Source organism: Protomyctophum parallelum, assembly GCF_964188405.1.
Source record: "Protomyctophum parallelum genome assembly, chromosome: 14".
In the NCBI taxonomy this organism is placed as follows: Eukaryota; Metazoa; Chordata; class Actinopteri; order Myctophiformes; family Myctophidae; genus Protomyctophum; species Protomyctophum parallelum.
Window position 1 is genome coordinate 19,051,275 of NC_139709.1, and position 16,101 is coordinate 19,067,375.

At 42.3% G+C, this 16,101-nt stretch overlaps 2 protein-coding genes across 4 annotated transcripts; both read left to right on the plus strand.

Moving 5' to 3' along the window:
* Positions 1-3,524: 3,524 nt before the first annotated feature.
* sdr39u1 (short chain dehydrogenase/reductase family 39U, member 1) lies at positions 3,525-9,269 on the plus strand. 3 transcript variants are annotated; one of them, XM_083781107.1, is made up of 6 exons: positions 3,525-3,668; positions 5,166-5,272; positions 5,768-5,850; positions 6,541-6,662; positions 6,962-7,114; positions 7,738-9,269. In XM_083781107.1, exons 1-6 carry the CDS (start codon positions 3,653-3,655, stop codon positions 8,163-8,165), a joined length of 909 nt encoding a protein of 302 aa, XP_083637233.1. In that variant the 5' UTR covers positions 3,525-3,652; the 3' UTR covers positions 8,166-9,269. The 3 variants fall into 3 exon arrangements, 2 of the variants coding, with proteins under 2 accessions (XP_083637233.1, XP_083637232.1); XR_014570206.1 differs by lacking the exon at positions 3,525-3,668 and having other exon boundaries at positions 4,745-5,272; positions 7,738-8,923; positions 8,977-8,988; XM_083781106.1 differs by lacking the exon at positions 3,525-3,668 and having other exon boundaries at positions 4,745-5,272.
* Positions 9,270-11,164: 1,895 nt separating this feature from the next.
* LOC310870479 (uncharacterized protein) lies at positions 11,165-15,885 on the plus strand. Its single transcript, XM_083781713.1, has 6 exons — positions 11,165-11,555; positions 12,676-12,729; positions 13,362-13,608; positions 13,853-14,181; positions 14,280-14,845; positions 14,950-15,885. The coding sequence occupies exons 1-6, from the start codon at positions 11,493-11,495 to the stop codon at positions 15,242-15,244; spliced, it is 1,554 nt and encodes a 517-aa protein (XP_083637839.1). The 5' UTR covers positions 11,165-11,492; the 3' UTR covers positions 15,245-15,885.
* Positions 15,886-16,101: the final 216 nt, after the last annotated feature.

Genomic DNA, 16,101 nt, shown 5'->3' on the forward strand with positions numbered 1-16,101 from the left:
GGTAGCATTAGCATGCTACCATTTTCAGTATGAAAACTAAAAATAATGACAAAAAAATAAAAATAAAATATGAAGAATAAAAAAATATATAAAAAAAATTACAATTACAATACAATTACAATTTAGGCATTTAGCAGACGCTCTTAATCCAGAGCGACTTACAATAATCAAGAACAAAAGCATGGGAAATACATCACAAAAGCATTTATCATAAAACATGCGTAAGCTAAGAAAGTAACAGTGGAATATCTATATTATGAGACTATACATTACAATTTACAATTTAGGCATTTAGCAGACGCTCTTAATCCAGAGCGACTTACATTTAAGCAAGAACAAAAGCATGGGAATACATCACATAAAAGCATTTATCAATATCATGAAACATGCGTAAGCTAAGAAAGTAACAGTGGAATATCTATATAATGAAACTATACATACACTATACATATAAACTATACATATTTACTACTATGCTATACATATGTACTATGGCGTGCTATGACTATATACAATACAATTATAGTGCTGTCTACATAACATGCTATAAGTCTGTGTCAAATGCTATCTAAGCCAACAGAAATGCTATCTAAGGGGTTAGGGTAAGTGCTATGGGCCATGATGGAGTCTGAAAAGGTGGGTTTTCAGGCTACGGCGGAAGATTGGGAGTGATGCTGCAGTTCTGACTGCAATGGGAAGTGCATTCCACAGTTTTGGAGCCAGAAGGGAGAAGAGTTTGGGACGTGTGGAGCGTTGTCCCGGCGTTTTTAGTGAGGGTACTTCCAGCTTCCCTGCGTTGGCTGATCTGAGTGCGCGGGAGGGTTTGTAGGGTTCAATCATACTTGCAAGATATGGGGGAGCCATACCTTTGGTTGCCTTGAATGCCAGCATCAGAGTTTTGTATTCTGTGCGGGCAGCGACCGGGAGCCAGTGGAGGGAGCGGAGCAGGGGGGAGACATGTGATAATTTTGGCTGGTTGAAGACCAAGCGAGCTGCGGCATTTTGGATCAGCTGGAGAGGCTTAAGTGCACATGCTGGTAGGCCAGTAAGGACAGGACAGTTACAATAGTCGAGTTTTGACAAGACTGTTGTCTGGATTAGGAGCTGGGCTGATTCCTGGGTGAGGAACGGTCTAATTCGTCGTATATTATAGAGTGTGAACCTACAGGATCGAGTGACAGCTGTGATGTGAGCTTTGAACGAGAGCTGACTGTCCAGGACAACACCGAGGTTCCTGGCTGTTTGGACAGACGTTACCAGGGCGTTGTCTACGGAGATAGTTAGCTCCTGCATAGGGCAGGACTTAGCTGGGAAGAAGAGAAGCTCAGTCTTGTCTGGGTTCAGCTTGAGGTGATTGGAGGACATCCACTGTGAGATGTCAGCCAGGCATGCAGTGATGCGCTCTTCCACCTGAGTGGCAGAGGGGGGGAAGGATAGAAACAGTTGTGTGTCATCGGCGTAGCAGTGATAGGATATATTGTGAGCAGAGATGATAGTGCCAAGGGATTTAGTGTACAGTGAGAAAAGGAGAGGACCAAGTACAGATCCCTGTGGGACCCCAGTTTGGAGGGTTCGGGGGGATGATAACAGACCTTTCCAGGAAACCTGGTAGGTCCGGTCAGTGAGGTAGGAGGAGAACCACTTTAGTGCCGTTCCACCGATGCCTAGATCCGCTAGGGTGTCTAGGAGCAGCTGGTGGTTCACTGTGTCAAATGCTGCCGATAGTTCTAGGAGAATCAGTACTGCAGAGTGGGAAGCAGCTTGGGCAGCATGTAGTGCTTCTGTGACTGCCAGCAGGGCAGTTTCTGTGGAGTGGGCCTTCTTGAATCCGGACTGGTTGGGATCCAGCAGATTGTTCTGTGAGAGATGGAGAGAGAGCTGGTTGGAGACAACACGTTCTCTCTCCATCTCTCATCTCTTATTTAAATAAATTAAATAAATCTATCTATCTATAATGGTGAATTTTTTCCTAAAATTTGTAAGAAATGTAGACATGGCTAACATTTAGATGTGGCGGCCATCTTGAAATAGCACCGCCATATTGGATTCTTGGAGGGCTCGGTTAAAAAAGTTAAAGAGGTGACCCAGAGGCATGTTCATGCCAAATTTCACGCTTGTATCACCAAGCGAACAACTGTTCCAATGATCTGCTATATTGCACGAATTTTGTGTGCGTGTGTACAATACATCTGTAATTGTCGTATCTGGGAACCATCATTTAGTCTCCGAGGCCTGTCTTTGTTATTTAAAGTCAAGGTGTCGTTGGCCTCTTTACATGCCTTTTGTTTAAGTTCAGATCCTGGGTCACACCTAAGGATATTAGCCTACCATGCTAGAAGATGAACAATGGATCAAGGCCTTTACCTTCCAGGGAGGGGCCATTGTAACTCTGTTTAAAGCAGTTGGATTTCAATGTAAACTGGGTCATTCTCTCCGACGGTGAAGGCCGTCGGACCTATGCTTTGCTGCTGTGCTGTGTACTGTACACTCTCTGAATAAAACAACATCGTGGAACATCGAATCCTGTCTGCCGTGCACATTTACTCTCCTGTATGGTATTTTAATATACGACATAATCAACGTAACCCGAGAACCGTTCGCCCCACCGACTTCAAATTAGACACACACGTTCCACACACCCACAGGGAGTGCAGTGCCCGGTCTCGAGTCGGCCGCACCCATGGTTGTCCAGAACCGCCACAAAAGGCCTTTTTTATTTGGCGGCCATCTTGAAAAATGACCGCCATATTGGATTTTTCGCTGGCAAGTGAAAGGTTCTCTCACAATATGGCTGTTAGCCGCTGTACTGTAGGCAGACTAAGCACAACAAATTTGACCAAAATAAATAAATAACGGTTATTATAACACACACAGTCACACACACACACACACACACACACACACACACACACACACACACACACACACACACACACACACACACACACACACACACACACACACACACACACTCTCTCTCTCTCTCTCTCTCTCTAATTGATTGATTAATTTATTAACAGATTGGAGAATTACAGCACAACTCAATACAAAACTGTTAACTGTGGCCAACACACAAGTACATAACAATAATCAATTCAACAGGAGTCAAGGGATTTGCATGTCTTAATGACTATTGGTAGGGCGTTCCACATTTTGGTGGCATAGGAGCGAAAATAATTTAGTCCCTTGTTTGTGCCGAATCTGGGTTGCACATGGTTTGTTGAGCCCCCTCTGGTGCTATGGATGTGGACTGGACATTAAGGAAGTATTTAGACAGGTACACATGGGTATCTTGGTGCTGTATCGAATCTTGTGGACCAGACCCATTGCAAGATGCTGTACTGTCGTCAACCCTAAGCCATTCCAGTCTGTCAAAATGGGCAGGGGGCCTAGATCTGCATAGTGTCTGCAAACACAAATGTTCCCTCACCAAGATGGCGCAGAACACCGTCTGTTTTGAATTTCCTACAGACGTATCGGCTACGGAAACACAGAATGTACAAATCAGACATGCACATTGCACAACTAGAACACAACAAAACAGAGAGAACAGTTTGGACATAGTAACAACTAACAATATATTGCATATTGGACTTACTGCGACCTATACCTTTATTATAACATTAGAACCGAAACCGGGACGTCTGTGGTCATGCGGGTATTAATAGGTATGTGAATGGTTTGGTTGTTTTGTGTGCTTCAGCGACTAGTCCCCCGACCAGACGCATTGACACAATGTGCAGGGAAGGTCAGTGTGTGTTGGTTTAGTAACAGCTCATTTCATGGTTGCGCGCCTGTGTCGCTTACCGAAATAAATATCAGATCTGCAAGCTCAGTCACATATGTCACAATAGTCGCAGTGCGATGCTTTGGTTGGGCTATTCTTTTTTTTTTTTTTTTTTTTTAGATCTAGAGCCGATATAGCCCTCCAAGCAGAACCCAATGGTAGGCTACTGAAGTTTCTGACTTTTTGACGACACAGACCATTGGGTCCTGTTGCATCAGTACCATGTCCATGCCACCAGCTGGTACGCGGCCATTCATAAAACATAAACAACGTGGATAACGCCATACGGAAATATAGTCATGAACAGGGACCCTACATGAAACTCATCAAAATTTCAGAAAAGCTTTATGTAGGGTTCCGAGAGGGGCTAGAGCCGATATAGAGCATGTGATTTTCTTAATAAGTGTTAACTAGCTATATTCTGTCCAGTAACATGGAGTCTCCATCTTTTTCACCTACCTGAACTTTTTTATATAATTTTACATTTTTATCCCACGATTTTCCTAACCAATTTTTTTCACCCAGTGTCTTATCTAATATCTAATCCTGGGTGCTACACTTCCTCTGCCCAGAGCCTTCTAATAGAATAGTTGCGATGTTGAGGGGGCAGAAACCGAGCGCTCGAGCGCTGTTCATGCAGCCTGAACTGAGACAAGCTGGAGTTGGAAATACTTTGCGCAAGGGCGGCGCAAATAAGAGCTATTTTAAGCATGTGTGCAACATGACAACTGTTTAAAAGTATTGTACAGTAACAACTCAATTCTCTTTAATGTTTATGTTGTACTATTACTACAAAACAATTTAAAATAAAGGGATTTAAGATCATTAAAGCTGGGCTGTTGCCTGAGTCCATTGCATTTCTGCCTACTTCCGGTCCAGGACTTGTCCCAGTTGGTTGTCCCCATTCTCAATAGAAGTCTATGTAGGAGATCCGCCATTGGACTGGCCCCATAAAGTGAATGCAGTTTGCGTAACTGTCTATATCTAAGGCTCTGCCTCTGCCAGCCTGGGGCAGGCAGCTGACTGACCTCATGTTTCCTTCGATGCATCGATGAATCCAGCTGCTTATTTGCACCTGACAGCTGGGAGTTTCCCCTGCCGGACTTAGCCCGTGGAAGGTTATTTCCGACCAGTTCCTTTCCCCGGCTGGCCAGGGGGAGGTAGTTTAGAGACCAGGAGACCAGGATTACTGCATGTTTTTTGTGAGTGTACCTATCCTAGGGAACACGGGGAGAACATGCAAACTCCACACAGAGGGGCCCTTTCGCCAACCCCGTCTCGGGTATGGGCACTGATGACGCGGAGGAGAGAGCACGCCCACAGCGTTGCATAATTCTTTTTGTAATCTTGTCCATTGTCCTCCCATGTCCCATTGAAGGAGGGGGGTCTGGCTTCGTGGGCCGTGAGCTGACAAGTTTGTTGCGAGACAAAGGTCATGAGGTCACGGTCATATCTCGCCAGCCAGGTCCAGGAAAAATCACGTGGGTGGGTATGATGTTGTATAAGTGATTTTGGTCATTGATAGATTCATATGCCAGAATGATAGCAGCAACATAGATTCATATCCTGCAATGATAGCAGCATGTACAATTGCACATAGATTCATAGCAGCATCATTTACGTACACGTACACAATTTATATCCAAGAACAATAATTGCATCATACATATACAGTAGATTTATCTCCCAAAACGATTGTGTCAGCATCTATTTAACGATAGCATCATCATCAATCATAGGGACAGGGCAAGAGTCTTATCTAAACCTGGGGATAACTTAGGTAGTACTGTAGACCGCCTCTGTAGCTGGACCATGCTGACTGATTGTAGAATGAAAAAATGCTTTTGTCTGCCTTCTAAGTACCGATTTGCATTGTTGTCCTTAGTAGGGCAGTTTGTCAGCATGACTTTTGCAGCGAAGCCATCAATACAGTGTTTTGTGTGTTTTTATGTTTTGTTGTTGTTGCTTTTGTTTCTACAGGGTGAGTTGGAGTCTGGGGGCCTCCCACCATGTGAGGGTGCCGTCAACTTGGCAGGAGAGAACCTCATGAACCCTCTTAGATGGTGAGGTACTAAGTTACTAACCGCCCAAACTAGTTGAAATTTTGAGGACAGATCTGAAAACGTCTTTACATCTGCTGCATTTACATTCAGGCCACATAGTGGTCATCATAAGTGGATTGGGGCTGCAATCTGTTTGATGTTACACATGTAGCCTAAATGGTGTCTTTGTAATGTATATATATGTTTTGTTTGTTTGTTTGTGATAAGGCCCATTGATACTCAACACTTAATAATGGATACAGATTAAATGAATGCAGTGTGCTGTATGGATTGAGCCTCTCCGTCCGTATATGATGCGTTCATTTCATCCATCTTTCTGCACATTATCTGAAAGCTTGTGGATCCTAAATGTATATGCATCAGTAAGGTGCAATACTGTAGAAAAAACATGAAACCCAGCCAAATTGACACAAATGGAATACAGGAAGAAATAGACAAATTGAGGTTCATAAGCCATTGTTTTGTTGCTATTTCCTGCCCTCTAGTGGATGAAATTGGTTGAACCTCCATTTAGACATTAATTATGACATTTTTTTTGTGTGCAATGCCATGTTGTTCTGAAATATGTAGGCCTACACTCAACTCCGTTATGAACAACAGGAGTATCAATGGGCTATTTTTTCTACTTGGAAAGGTGAATTATAGTTGAGTTTCGCAGTGTCTTTACTTAATTGGTCTTGTTGTTTTCAGGTGGAATGAGAGTTATAAGAAGGATCTGTTTTCTAGTCGCATCGACACCACGAAGACCCTGGCACAAGCCATCGCAGCTTCACCCAACCCCCCACACTCCTGGGTACTGGTAACAGGTGTAGGTGGGTCTCTGTCAAATAATGCCATCATGGATGGTGTATAATTATATGACACATGTTTAGTTGTACAGTAGCTTATAAACTGTCACTGTATTAAGTGTTATTTTACTCTGAGTGTACAGATCTGGAACCAAATGGGTCCAATTGGTTCCATCTCTACATTGTCAGAGTAAAATTATGTATGATCTATTCAACTATGACAGTTTTTATATTAAGCTGCTCTTTGTTTTTGCTTGCACTTTCTACAGTGTGGCCTTGATGATTTCGGAGAGTAGTTTATCTAAACTTATTTTGGCCCACAGCCTGCTACAAGCCCAGTCTTACAGCTCAGTATTCAGAAGACAGTGAATGGACACCCTTTGACCTGCTGTCAACATTGGTAAAGGAATGGGAAGCTGCAGGGCGTCTTCCAGAGAATATTTCCACGGCTACTAAACAAGTGGTCATCAGACCTGGTATGAACTGCACAATTATAAGTGTATTATTTTAAAAGATTTCCAGTAAATCTTGAACTACTGCTAAGTTAAACTGGATAGTTCCAGACTAGACTTAGTCCTTGATTATGATTGGCTTTGTTCGAAGCTGTTAATGTCAAAATGGAAGATTTTGTTTCTGATACAATTTTAAGCTAGAAATAGGCCCAATGGCCCAGGCCGTAGCGTAACGGTCTGGGCACCGGACTGGTAATCCAGTCGCAGTGTGCCGCGGGTTCGACTCCCGGACCCGACACGGCCTTTACTGCATGTCATCCCCCCATCTCTCTCCCGTTTCCTGTCAGCCTACTGTCTGTCCCTTCAAAAATCAATAAAAGGCGTAAGCCGCAAAAAAAATATCTTTAAAAAAAAAAGAAATAGGCCCAATAATGATTAATGATGATTAAAAATTCACGTTGTCACAGAGGATAACCTTTTTTTTCCCATGGTTTACAGAGGAACAGGGGGCTTTATAAAGACCCCACTCAGTGCCATCGTGTGTGTGTGTGTGTGAGTGTGTGTGCGTTAGCATGTGTGTGCGTTTGTGTGTGTGTGTATGCGTGTGCTATTACCTGACATTTTCGGCTTCTCTCGCCTTTTGCTAGGAGCCGTGCTGGGTCGGGATGGTGGCGCCATGAAGCAAATGCTGCTGCCCTTCTGGCTTGGCCTCGGAGGCACTTTGGGATCTGGGAAACAACCTTTTCCGTGGATTCACGTCACTGACCTAGCCGGAATCATCTCCCATGCCCTGGAGCCCTCACCCAACACGCCTTCGCCAGACCCTCAAATTCTTAACGGAGTTGCCCCCGCGCTGAACACCAACCACCAATTCACCAAAGAACTGGGTCGCGTCCTAAGGCGGCCCACCATCTTCCCGGTGCCGGCCTTTGCCATGAATGCTCTCATGGGCTCTGAGAGAGCCGTGGTCCTCACGCAGGGCCAGAAAGTAGTGCCAAAGAAGACTCTGGAGTCCGGGTTTCTGTACAAATACCCAGATCTGACCTCAGCCCTTAAAGGGATTGTTGGGAGTTAACAGAATAGGGAGAGATGTTAAAGTACAGTTTGATTTGTGTGAGATAATTTTAATTATTAGAAAATTAGTTAATATCACTACATTACATACATTTATACTGTAACATAATTTGTTCTGAGGACCACATACAGGAACGTTTATTTTATTTTAGAGATTAGCACTGCAATGTTGAATCTGATCCACCTTCCTTACACTTTATTTGAGTGTTCATTTCTTTGAAAAGCTGCACTTATACTTATAATGCATTATAATCTGCTTATAACACTGTATATTACTTATAAGCATATAATGGCATTCATAATGGCATTGCTTTATAACAATAACCATGGCATAAAGCATTTTATAATGACTTATATGTCATATATAAGTATCATCACACATAATTACTAGTCATTTTATTTTATAATGCATTATAGACATGGGCTTTATAGAAAGTGTTGGATTTTTCGAATGTGCTTGAAGCAGTGGTGAGTAAAAACAGAGAGAAGGGCTGGAGCGGTGGCGGTGGTTTGCTCTTCACCGCGGCTCGTGACGTCATGTTGTAGTTCGGTGGTCACCTAACCACCGAAAATCCAGACTATAATCCTCACCAATCGCATTAATGCCAAGGTGCAATGGCATAAAACTACCTCAGCAGTCAGGGGTCCTGTGGACCTCACCTGTGGGATTCTTGTAGGAAATAGTTGTGGTTTTTCTCATGATGTAAACACTTGGCAAAAACAGACACGTTATATAATAAAACGTTATTTATGTAGCACGTTTCTCTGAAACATGATTTACAGTCTATAAATTCACTGAATCTCTGAGTAAGTATAAAGTCCAGAGTTATCCTCAATTACCCTTAATTACCCTGTAAGACCCAACGATGCTTCTCGGTAACATTTTTATTTTAATTAATTACTTAATTATTACATTTTTTCTGTTATTTTTTCACCTAAACATCATCATTGATGTTCATTGTTTAGTCTTGCAATGCCATTGGTCATGATATTTGCATACAAATACCCCCCACAGAGGCTTCAAAATCTCTGGACATTTTTTTTTAAATCAATATTGACCTTTAATCTTTAACCCTGATAAAAGTAACTAAAATGCATGTAATACATATATTTGTGTGATCATTAGAATGTCTAGAACATGTATTATGTATTATTGTGGGGGGAAGAATCATATAATTGGTCCTCACTAATGTTCATAATAAAATACCACAATCTTTTTCTACTCGTTCTGTGTCTCATAGTAGGGCTGTGGGCAGTTCAGAAACCTGTCCAACAGGCAGATTTTTAACCCTTTTATTATTATTATATATTTAGATTTGTATTATCGTGAGAACGATGGCTTCCATTATGGCATTGCAACTTTTCACGAATAGTAAGCATGCAGGTTCTATTCACCATTGATGATGCCACTAGTGGACGGGTTTCTGAACTGCCCATAGCCCTACTATGAGACACAGACCGAGTAGATTGTTGTATTTTATCGTGAACATTAGTGAGGACCAATTATGTGAAAGCAGGTTGAAAAGCGGCGAAATGGTCCTTTAAGCACTTCCTGCAATTGGTCCTCTAATGCTTATTCTAAGTTATAAGCTCGGAGACTCCGCCTTGAGCCATCTAGCCTAATATATGTCTATGGTTAACACCATATATATCTATGCATGGTGCACAGTGTGCAGTGCACCCGGCGGCCATCTTGCTGAGGGGCTACAGTCGGCTACAGTACAGTAGGCCTGTGTTCAATGTCATAACTCCCTCAAATCTTGACGGATTTACAAACGGGTTGGTTTATTACAAACTCAGGATGCCTATCTGCTTTTTTTTTTTTTTTTTACATAGATGTATGCAATTACATAGATTGAGGTTGATCCTGTATTTTCTGTAGAGTTCCTGTACTACGGTGATGTTTTTGCCCACTCAATTCATAATTAACGTTTCAATTTTGAAGCTCTGGCTCATGGACTAAAAACCAAAAAGAACTGAACCGGTTCCCATTGGGAACCAAGCGGTGGAAAAGGGGCCACAGTGCCGCAATCCGGGTTCATGCTCTTGTCACCTCCCGCTTGGACTACTGTAATTCCCTTCCTTTTGGTCTCCCCCACAAACTTCTCCATAAACTCCAACTGGTCCAGAACGCTGCAGCACATATCACCAGAACCCCTGTCATCAGTCACATCACCCCTGTTTTACACCAACTCCACTGGCTTCCCATCAAATTCCGCATTGACTATAAGATCCTTCTCCATACTTTCAAGGCCATCCATAACCTCACCCCCCCAGCTGTCTGACCTTGTTCACGTTGACATTCCCACCCGGTCTCTTGGGTCTGCCTCCTCCATAAAACTGAAAGTCCTCCCTGCCCGTCTGTCCACCATGGGGTCAAGAGCTTTCAGCCGCTCTGCCCCTCACCTCTGGAACTCCCTCCCCCCTGATATAAGAAACATGGACTCAATTACCTCATTTCAAACCCAACTCAAAACCCCCTGTTTAGGCAGGCCTATGATTGATCTGTGTTTTCTTCTGCAAGCTATACTTTATTGTCTGCTTTTGCTTTTAACTGTGTTTTGTGTCAACTGTTTTTAACTTGTTGTACGGTGACCTTGAGTGCCCTGAAAGGCGCCTTATAAATACAATGTATTATTATTATTATTAATATATTATTATGTCAACTGTTTTAAAGTATTGTACAGTAACAACTAAAGTCTCTTTAATGTTTATGTTGTACTACAAAACAATCTAAAATAAAGGGATTTAACTAAGATCATTAAAACTGGGCTGTTGCCTGAGAGAGAGTCCAATGCATTTCTGCCTACTTCCGGTCCAAGTGAAGCAAAGATGGTTTATGTAATTCTCCTCTTGGGTTGAAGTCTATGTAGGAGAGCCGCCATTGGGTTGTTTCAGAGTGTAGAGTAGGAGAGTAACGATACGGCTTGATCTCGCCGCGAAGCGGGTGCTGCTTTAGGTTATAGTTCCAAACATTGCTCCTATGGCTGGAACTATCCCATTGAGATAGAATGAGCACTTCCGCATTCCATTGTTACAATGGGAGCCAACGCTAGTGTCGCCACTCTCTTACTAGATTACTCTGGGTTGTTTATGTCGACATGATACATCCGGAACTTTTTGTAGTGTGTGTGTGTCTTGTGTGTTGTCAGGCGACCTGGGTCACAGTTTCACTTTAGGTAAAGAGAAGTCCTGCATAAGTTCTTGCTCCACTTCAGCCAGCAGAAGGTACCGTAACCGTAGAAGGGCTCGTCGGTGCTCAACAGGGACAACTTGCATCAGAAAATATATAACACCTGGCATTTAAGGAACCTTTGAACCTACCCAAATGGAGCCGCCGGCGACTGGTGCTGGTGGTATATGTGTCAGGTCTGCGGCAGGAAAAGACAAGGTTTGTGTGTTTTTAAGTTTGCCAATCTAAGAGATACTATATGTTTGAAGGAAACTTGGTTTACGGATGTTTTGATTGAATACTTAAGTTTGCAAATAGTACAGTGGTACGACAATGCGGAAAGATAGTTTTTTTTTAAATTTACGACGGGGTTGAAAAACCGGTTTCAAAAGTTTATTTAGTCAGCCTGTGCCATGCTTTCCCACTCAAACCCGGAAGAATCCCCCAACGGCAGGGGGCAGTAATGCTCCTGATTCGACTACAATGGGAAAACTTGGATCATCATCTCACCGTTCTCACGCTTTCCCAGAGCATTCGACTCTTATGTTTCGACCAGGTTGGCGTGGATTTGAGGTTATTCTGTGAAGTTAAGTTCATATAGGTTAGACCCATTTTGCCCATGGGAGAGGAAATTGTCATTCCCCGTGAAACAGGTGATCACCCCCCGTTCCTTTCCCCCCCACTCTGAACAGCTTTAATTTTTCCTGAAATTATATAGATCTTTTGTTATTGACAATATTGAATTTTGTTATTCCTCATGTCATGTCTATGAATTCATTGCATAGGGCCTAAGTGGAAACAAGACCGCAAGGATTTTTTTGTGCTATCCCTTTGGATAAGTATTTGACTGTACTCTGTTGCTGTCTTTACATTTATGTCTAATAAAGTATTTACTATTTTAATATTTACTAATCAATCAAAGGCATATTGTTTGAGGTTAGGCATAGTTTTGGTGAGGTTAGGTTTAGGCATATAAACACACCCAACCCATCAGGTAGAATGCTCTATGAAAAAGGCAGTCCTGGGAAAACATGGCACAGGCTGACTAAAATAAGCCTTTTGAACTGGTAATACTTCTACAATACATTATTATATAGCTTGTAAGAGATGTATAGGCCTGATGATTGACATCTTATGGTTCAGTTTGTCCTTGAAGCAGCTACACTATGATCTCTGGCTCTGCCCTGTGCTCTTGGCAGAACTACAGTACCACTGACCAAGAGTGTTATTTTACTTGTATCATGTATATAAAACATTACCATCCATCACCATTTAGAATATTGACTTGACTCCTATTTCCCTGTACTTAATTCCTTGTATGTTGTCTGTTTGTGGACAGGAGGCCCTTGGACGATTTTCCTTATACATGTATGAAGAGGAGATAACTTTTATGGTACTATTTCTTTCCTTTTTAAGTGCATTTGTTTATGGAATTTGCGTTTGTTGTAAAAATATATACAGTATATGTTTACATGTTTCTTTCATAGGATATTGGATAATAAGAATGATGTGATTGAGCCAAAAATGAATTCCAACGGACAAAGAACTGTGTTGTTTCGGCTGGAAGATGTGATGACTCCTGTATATTATGTACATTACTACATTCTTTGTCTTTTTTGCGGCTTTCGCCTTTTATTTTATATTTTTTATAGAGGGACAGACAGTAGACTGACAGGAAATGGGGGAGAGAGATGGGGGGTGACATGCAGTAAAGGCTGTCAGGATCGGGAGTCGAACATCCCATGGTGCCTGGACCGCTGAGCCACGGCCCAGGCTCCCTTTAAAGTGCTAAATAAAAACTGGGGTTGAACTAAATGCAATTTATTACAAAATCGCTGCTACTGGATTGGATGTTTATAATGTTTTTTGGGGGGGAGTGCTTCATTACGTGATTGGCATCTTTGGTTTCTATTGAAGGCCATGCCTCCTTGTTTTGACCAAAGCATCTGTTTATACTCTCTGTTTACTACTACGACTAGAGAATGTTCAGTCTGACTGTCACCACTGCTGTGAATAATCTTTCAGGTGCAGAGAGAATCAATCAACGGTGCAGAATTAGACATGAAGGAGACGGAGTTCAGTCAGTACACTGAGGCGGATGCCATCAGAGCTCTGCGGTTCATACTGAACTACGTAGAAGACCACGCCATCGGCCTGCGTGGACTTTTCATTGGTCGTGCTCCCTTTGACGACATAAGTACTAGGAAGCTACCATTAAGTTGCACCAAAACCGTAGTGTGGCGGTTCTACAAAGCTGCTGCGGAAAAGCTTGGTATGTATGTGAAAAAACACTTGATTTCAAGTTGCATAGTGACAATAGCAGATGTATAAGCCCGCAGTGCGTTGTGAGTGTGTGTAGATCTGCCATTAGTGCCAAATGCTAAAACCTATTTTTTTCTGTTATATTTTTTTATATTTCAATATATTTATCTTTCAGCTATAACATGCCCAGGATGTGAGGGTTCATGTGGTTAAATGCTTTTGTGATGTTGTTCATAACATTTATGTCTTTGCAGGAGAGCGTGTGGTTGATCTGAGCAACTTCAGAAAGATGTGGAAGAGTTTCCTCCCTCAGATAGTAAACCAGGAACCCCCGACAGCACTGTGCTTGTTTTGCCACGGTAACGGGCGGCTGTCTCTTCATCCCATACCGGATCGGTTGAGATTAATTATAGAAGAGGAACGGCAGCAGCATATGCAACAAGTCAAAAATGCGAGGGAATTTATCCAAATTATGAATGATACATGTGGAAGGATCTGTGAGGAGTCACATCTGTCTCTGGGCGCCAACAAGCCTGCCAGCAGGAGGATCACAATGAGCTACAGTTTTGATTATGCACAACAGGTGAAGATAATTGTCACAATGCCATTGATTTGTTTTACTAAACACAATACTATGGTATACAGATGTTGATTTCAATGGCTCTGGTCTTTTTCTCTCAGGTGCACTACCCTTCTGACCCTCAACAGCCTGGGCCCTTGTATTTTTTGATTCCGCGCAAGTGTGGCCTTTTTGGCGTTTGCTGTGGAGGGATGCCGAAGCAAGTGAGTTATCTAATAGATGAAGGGATGTTTCCACGCAAACCAAACTCAACCTTCATAAACTACCTACATCATTTTTTCAAGAACTATGGAGTTGGAGAAATGTATGTGAACCTTAATAGCAGTGAGGGAAACAGGACCAATCTTTTGCTATGGTACTGTGCCTGGCGGACGATGCACGGCTTACACCTGAAGATGGACCTCCACTTCCGGTTTATAGGCCATGACATGTCTGGCCCCGACTTGCTCTTTGGACTGTTCAGGCAGAAATTCAGGAAGACCAGAGTGCATACTTTGACAGACATTGCTAGGGTTGTGATGGCCAGCACTCCTGAGAAGCAACTGAACATTCCCCAGATTGTGGGGCTGGAGGATGGCACAGTGATTGTTGAAGCCTACGACTGGGACAAGTACCTGAGTAGCTACTACAGAAAATTCTCAAGCATTGAGACCTGCCGGCACTTCAGGTAATTATCATTGGCATTGTACAGTATAGCTATTTTATGAAAACGTCACATTGTGACGGTAGGCAATATATTAAATGAACCGTCTTGCTTCTATTCTATTACAGCTTTGACAACCAAACACCCGGTGTGGTTCTTGCCAAAGAACACCCTCATTCGAAACCGATCAAGTTTCAGCTGATGACACTGATGTCCGCCCCCCCCATAGATTGCCTTCGTGCCCAACCCCCACCCGGACTGAGCGTGGCCAGGCAGACATATCTGTTTGAGAAGATCAGAGAATTCTGTTCTGATGAGAGAAAAAACATCACTTGCCCTCGACCAATTGCTGCCGATGAGCAGGGTGGTGTCTTGTATGGTTTCCTCCGAGATCGGTGTGTGAATGGTTGTGTGAATGCTTAACCCATTCTGGGTGGAAACCCCTTTTGGTGTTTTACCCCCTTTTTCAGAAAAAGTGTTTTTAGAATCGGCCTCAGGCCTAAATGTAATACACAATCTATGTAAAGCGCTTTGGATAAAAGCGCTATATAAATGCACAATTTTTAAATTTAGTACAAAGCCTGACTTAACACTCATGTGTGTACACATACATTGGGTATACCACAATGATGGACCATTATGATCCAAATTTAAAATACTCTTAAATCAATCGAATAGTTACTCTAATTCTTGTTTTTACTTAATCGTTTCCTCCTATATACAGGTTATGTGTGTTTGTTTTTAGTTCAAAACACCATTGACAATGAATGGAAGATTTACGTCATTAATCTCCGTCATTGCGTCATATTATCTCTTTATTGGTAATGGCATAATGTTTGTGTTGGCACCGTTTGTTTTACATCACCTAATCAACATGAGTTAGACTTTAATATATTAGCGACTTCACATGGGTGTGATTTATTATTTTTCTTTTATCTTGCTATGAATCCTAGGGTTCCTAGTATTTTGGGGTAAACATTTGTCAAATTGTTGGTTTACAATGACATGATTACACAAAATCACAAATCAAAAATAAACAAAGGCTGCATAGCCGAATACATTAACCATTTTTCCATCTTTTTTTAAGAGATCTTCCCTTATTTTCAGTTTGAATGTTAAGTTTTCCATGTCCTGAATATTGTCCATGGTCTGCCACTGTTTATAGTCCAGTATGTCAGTCTTGAGGCACTTCGTGGTAATAGCCTTTTTCCCCAGCCAGGAGGATCTTGACCGAGTAGGCTATTGGTTTCCTGGATGAAACGTTCCTTCCATATGTCCCA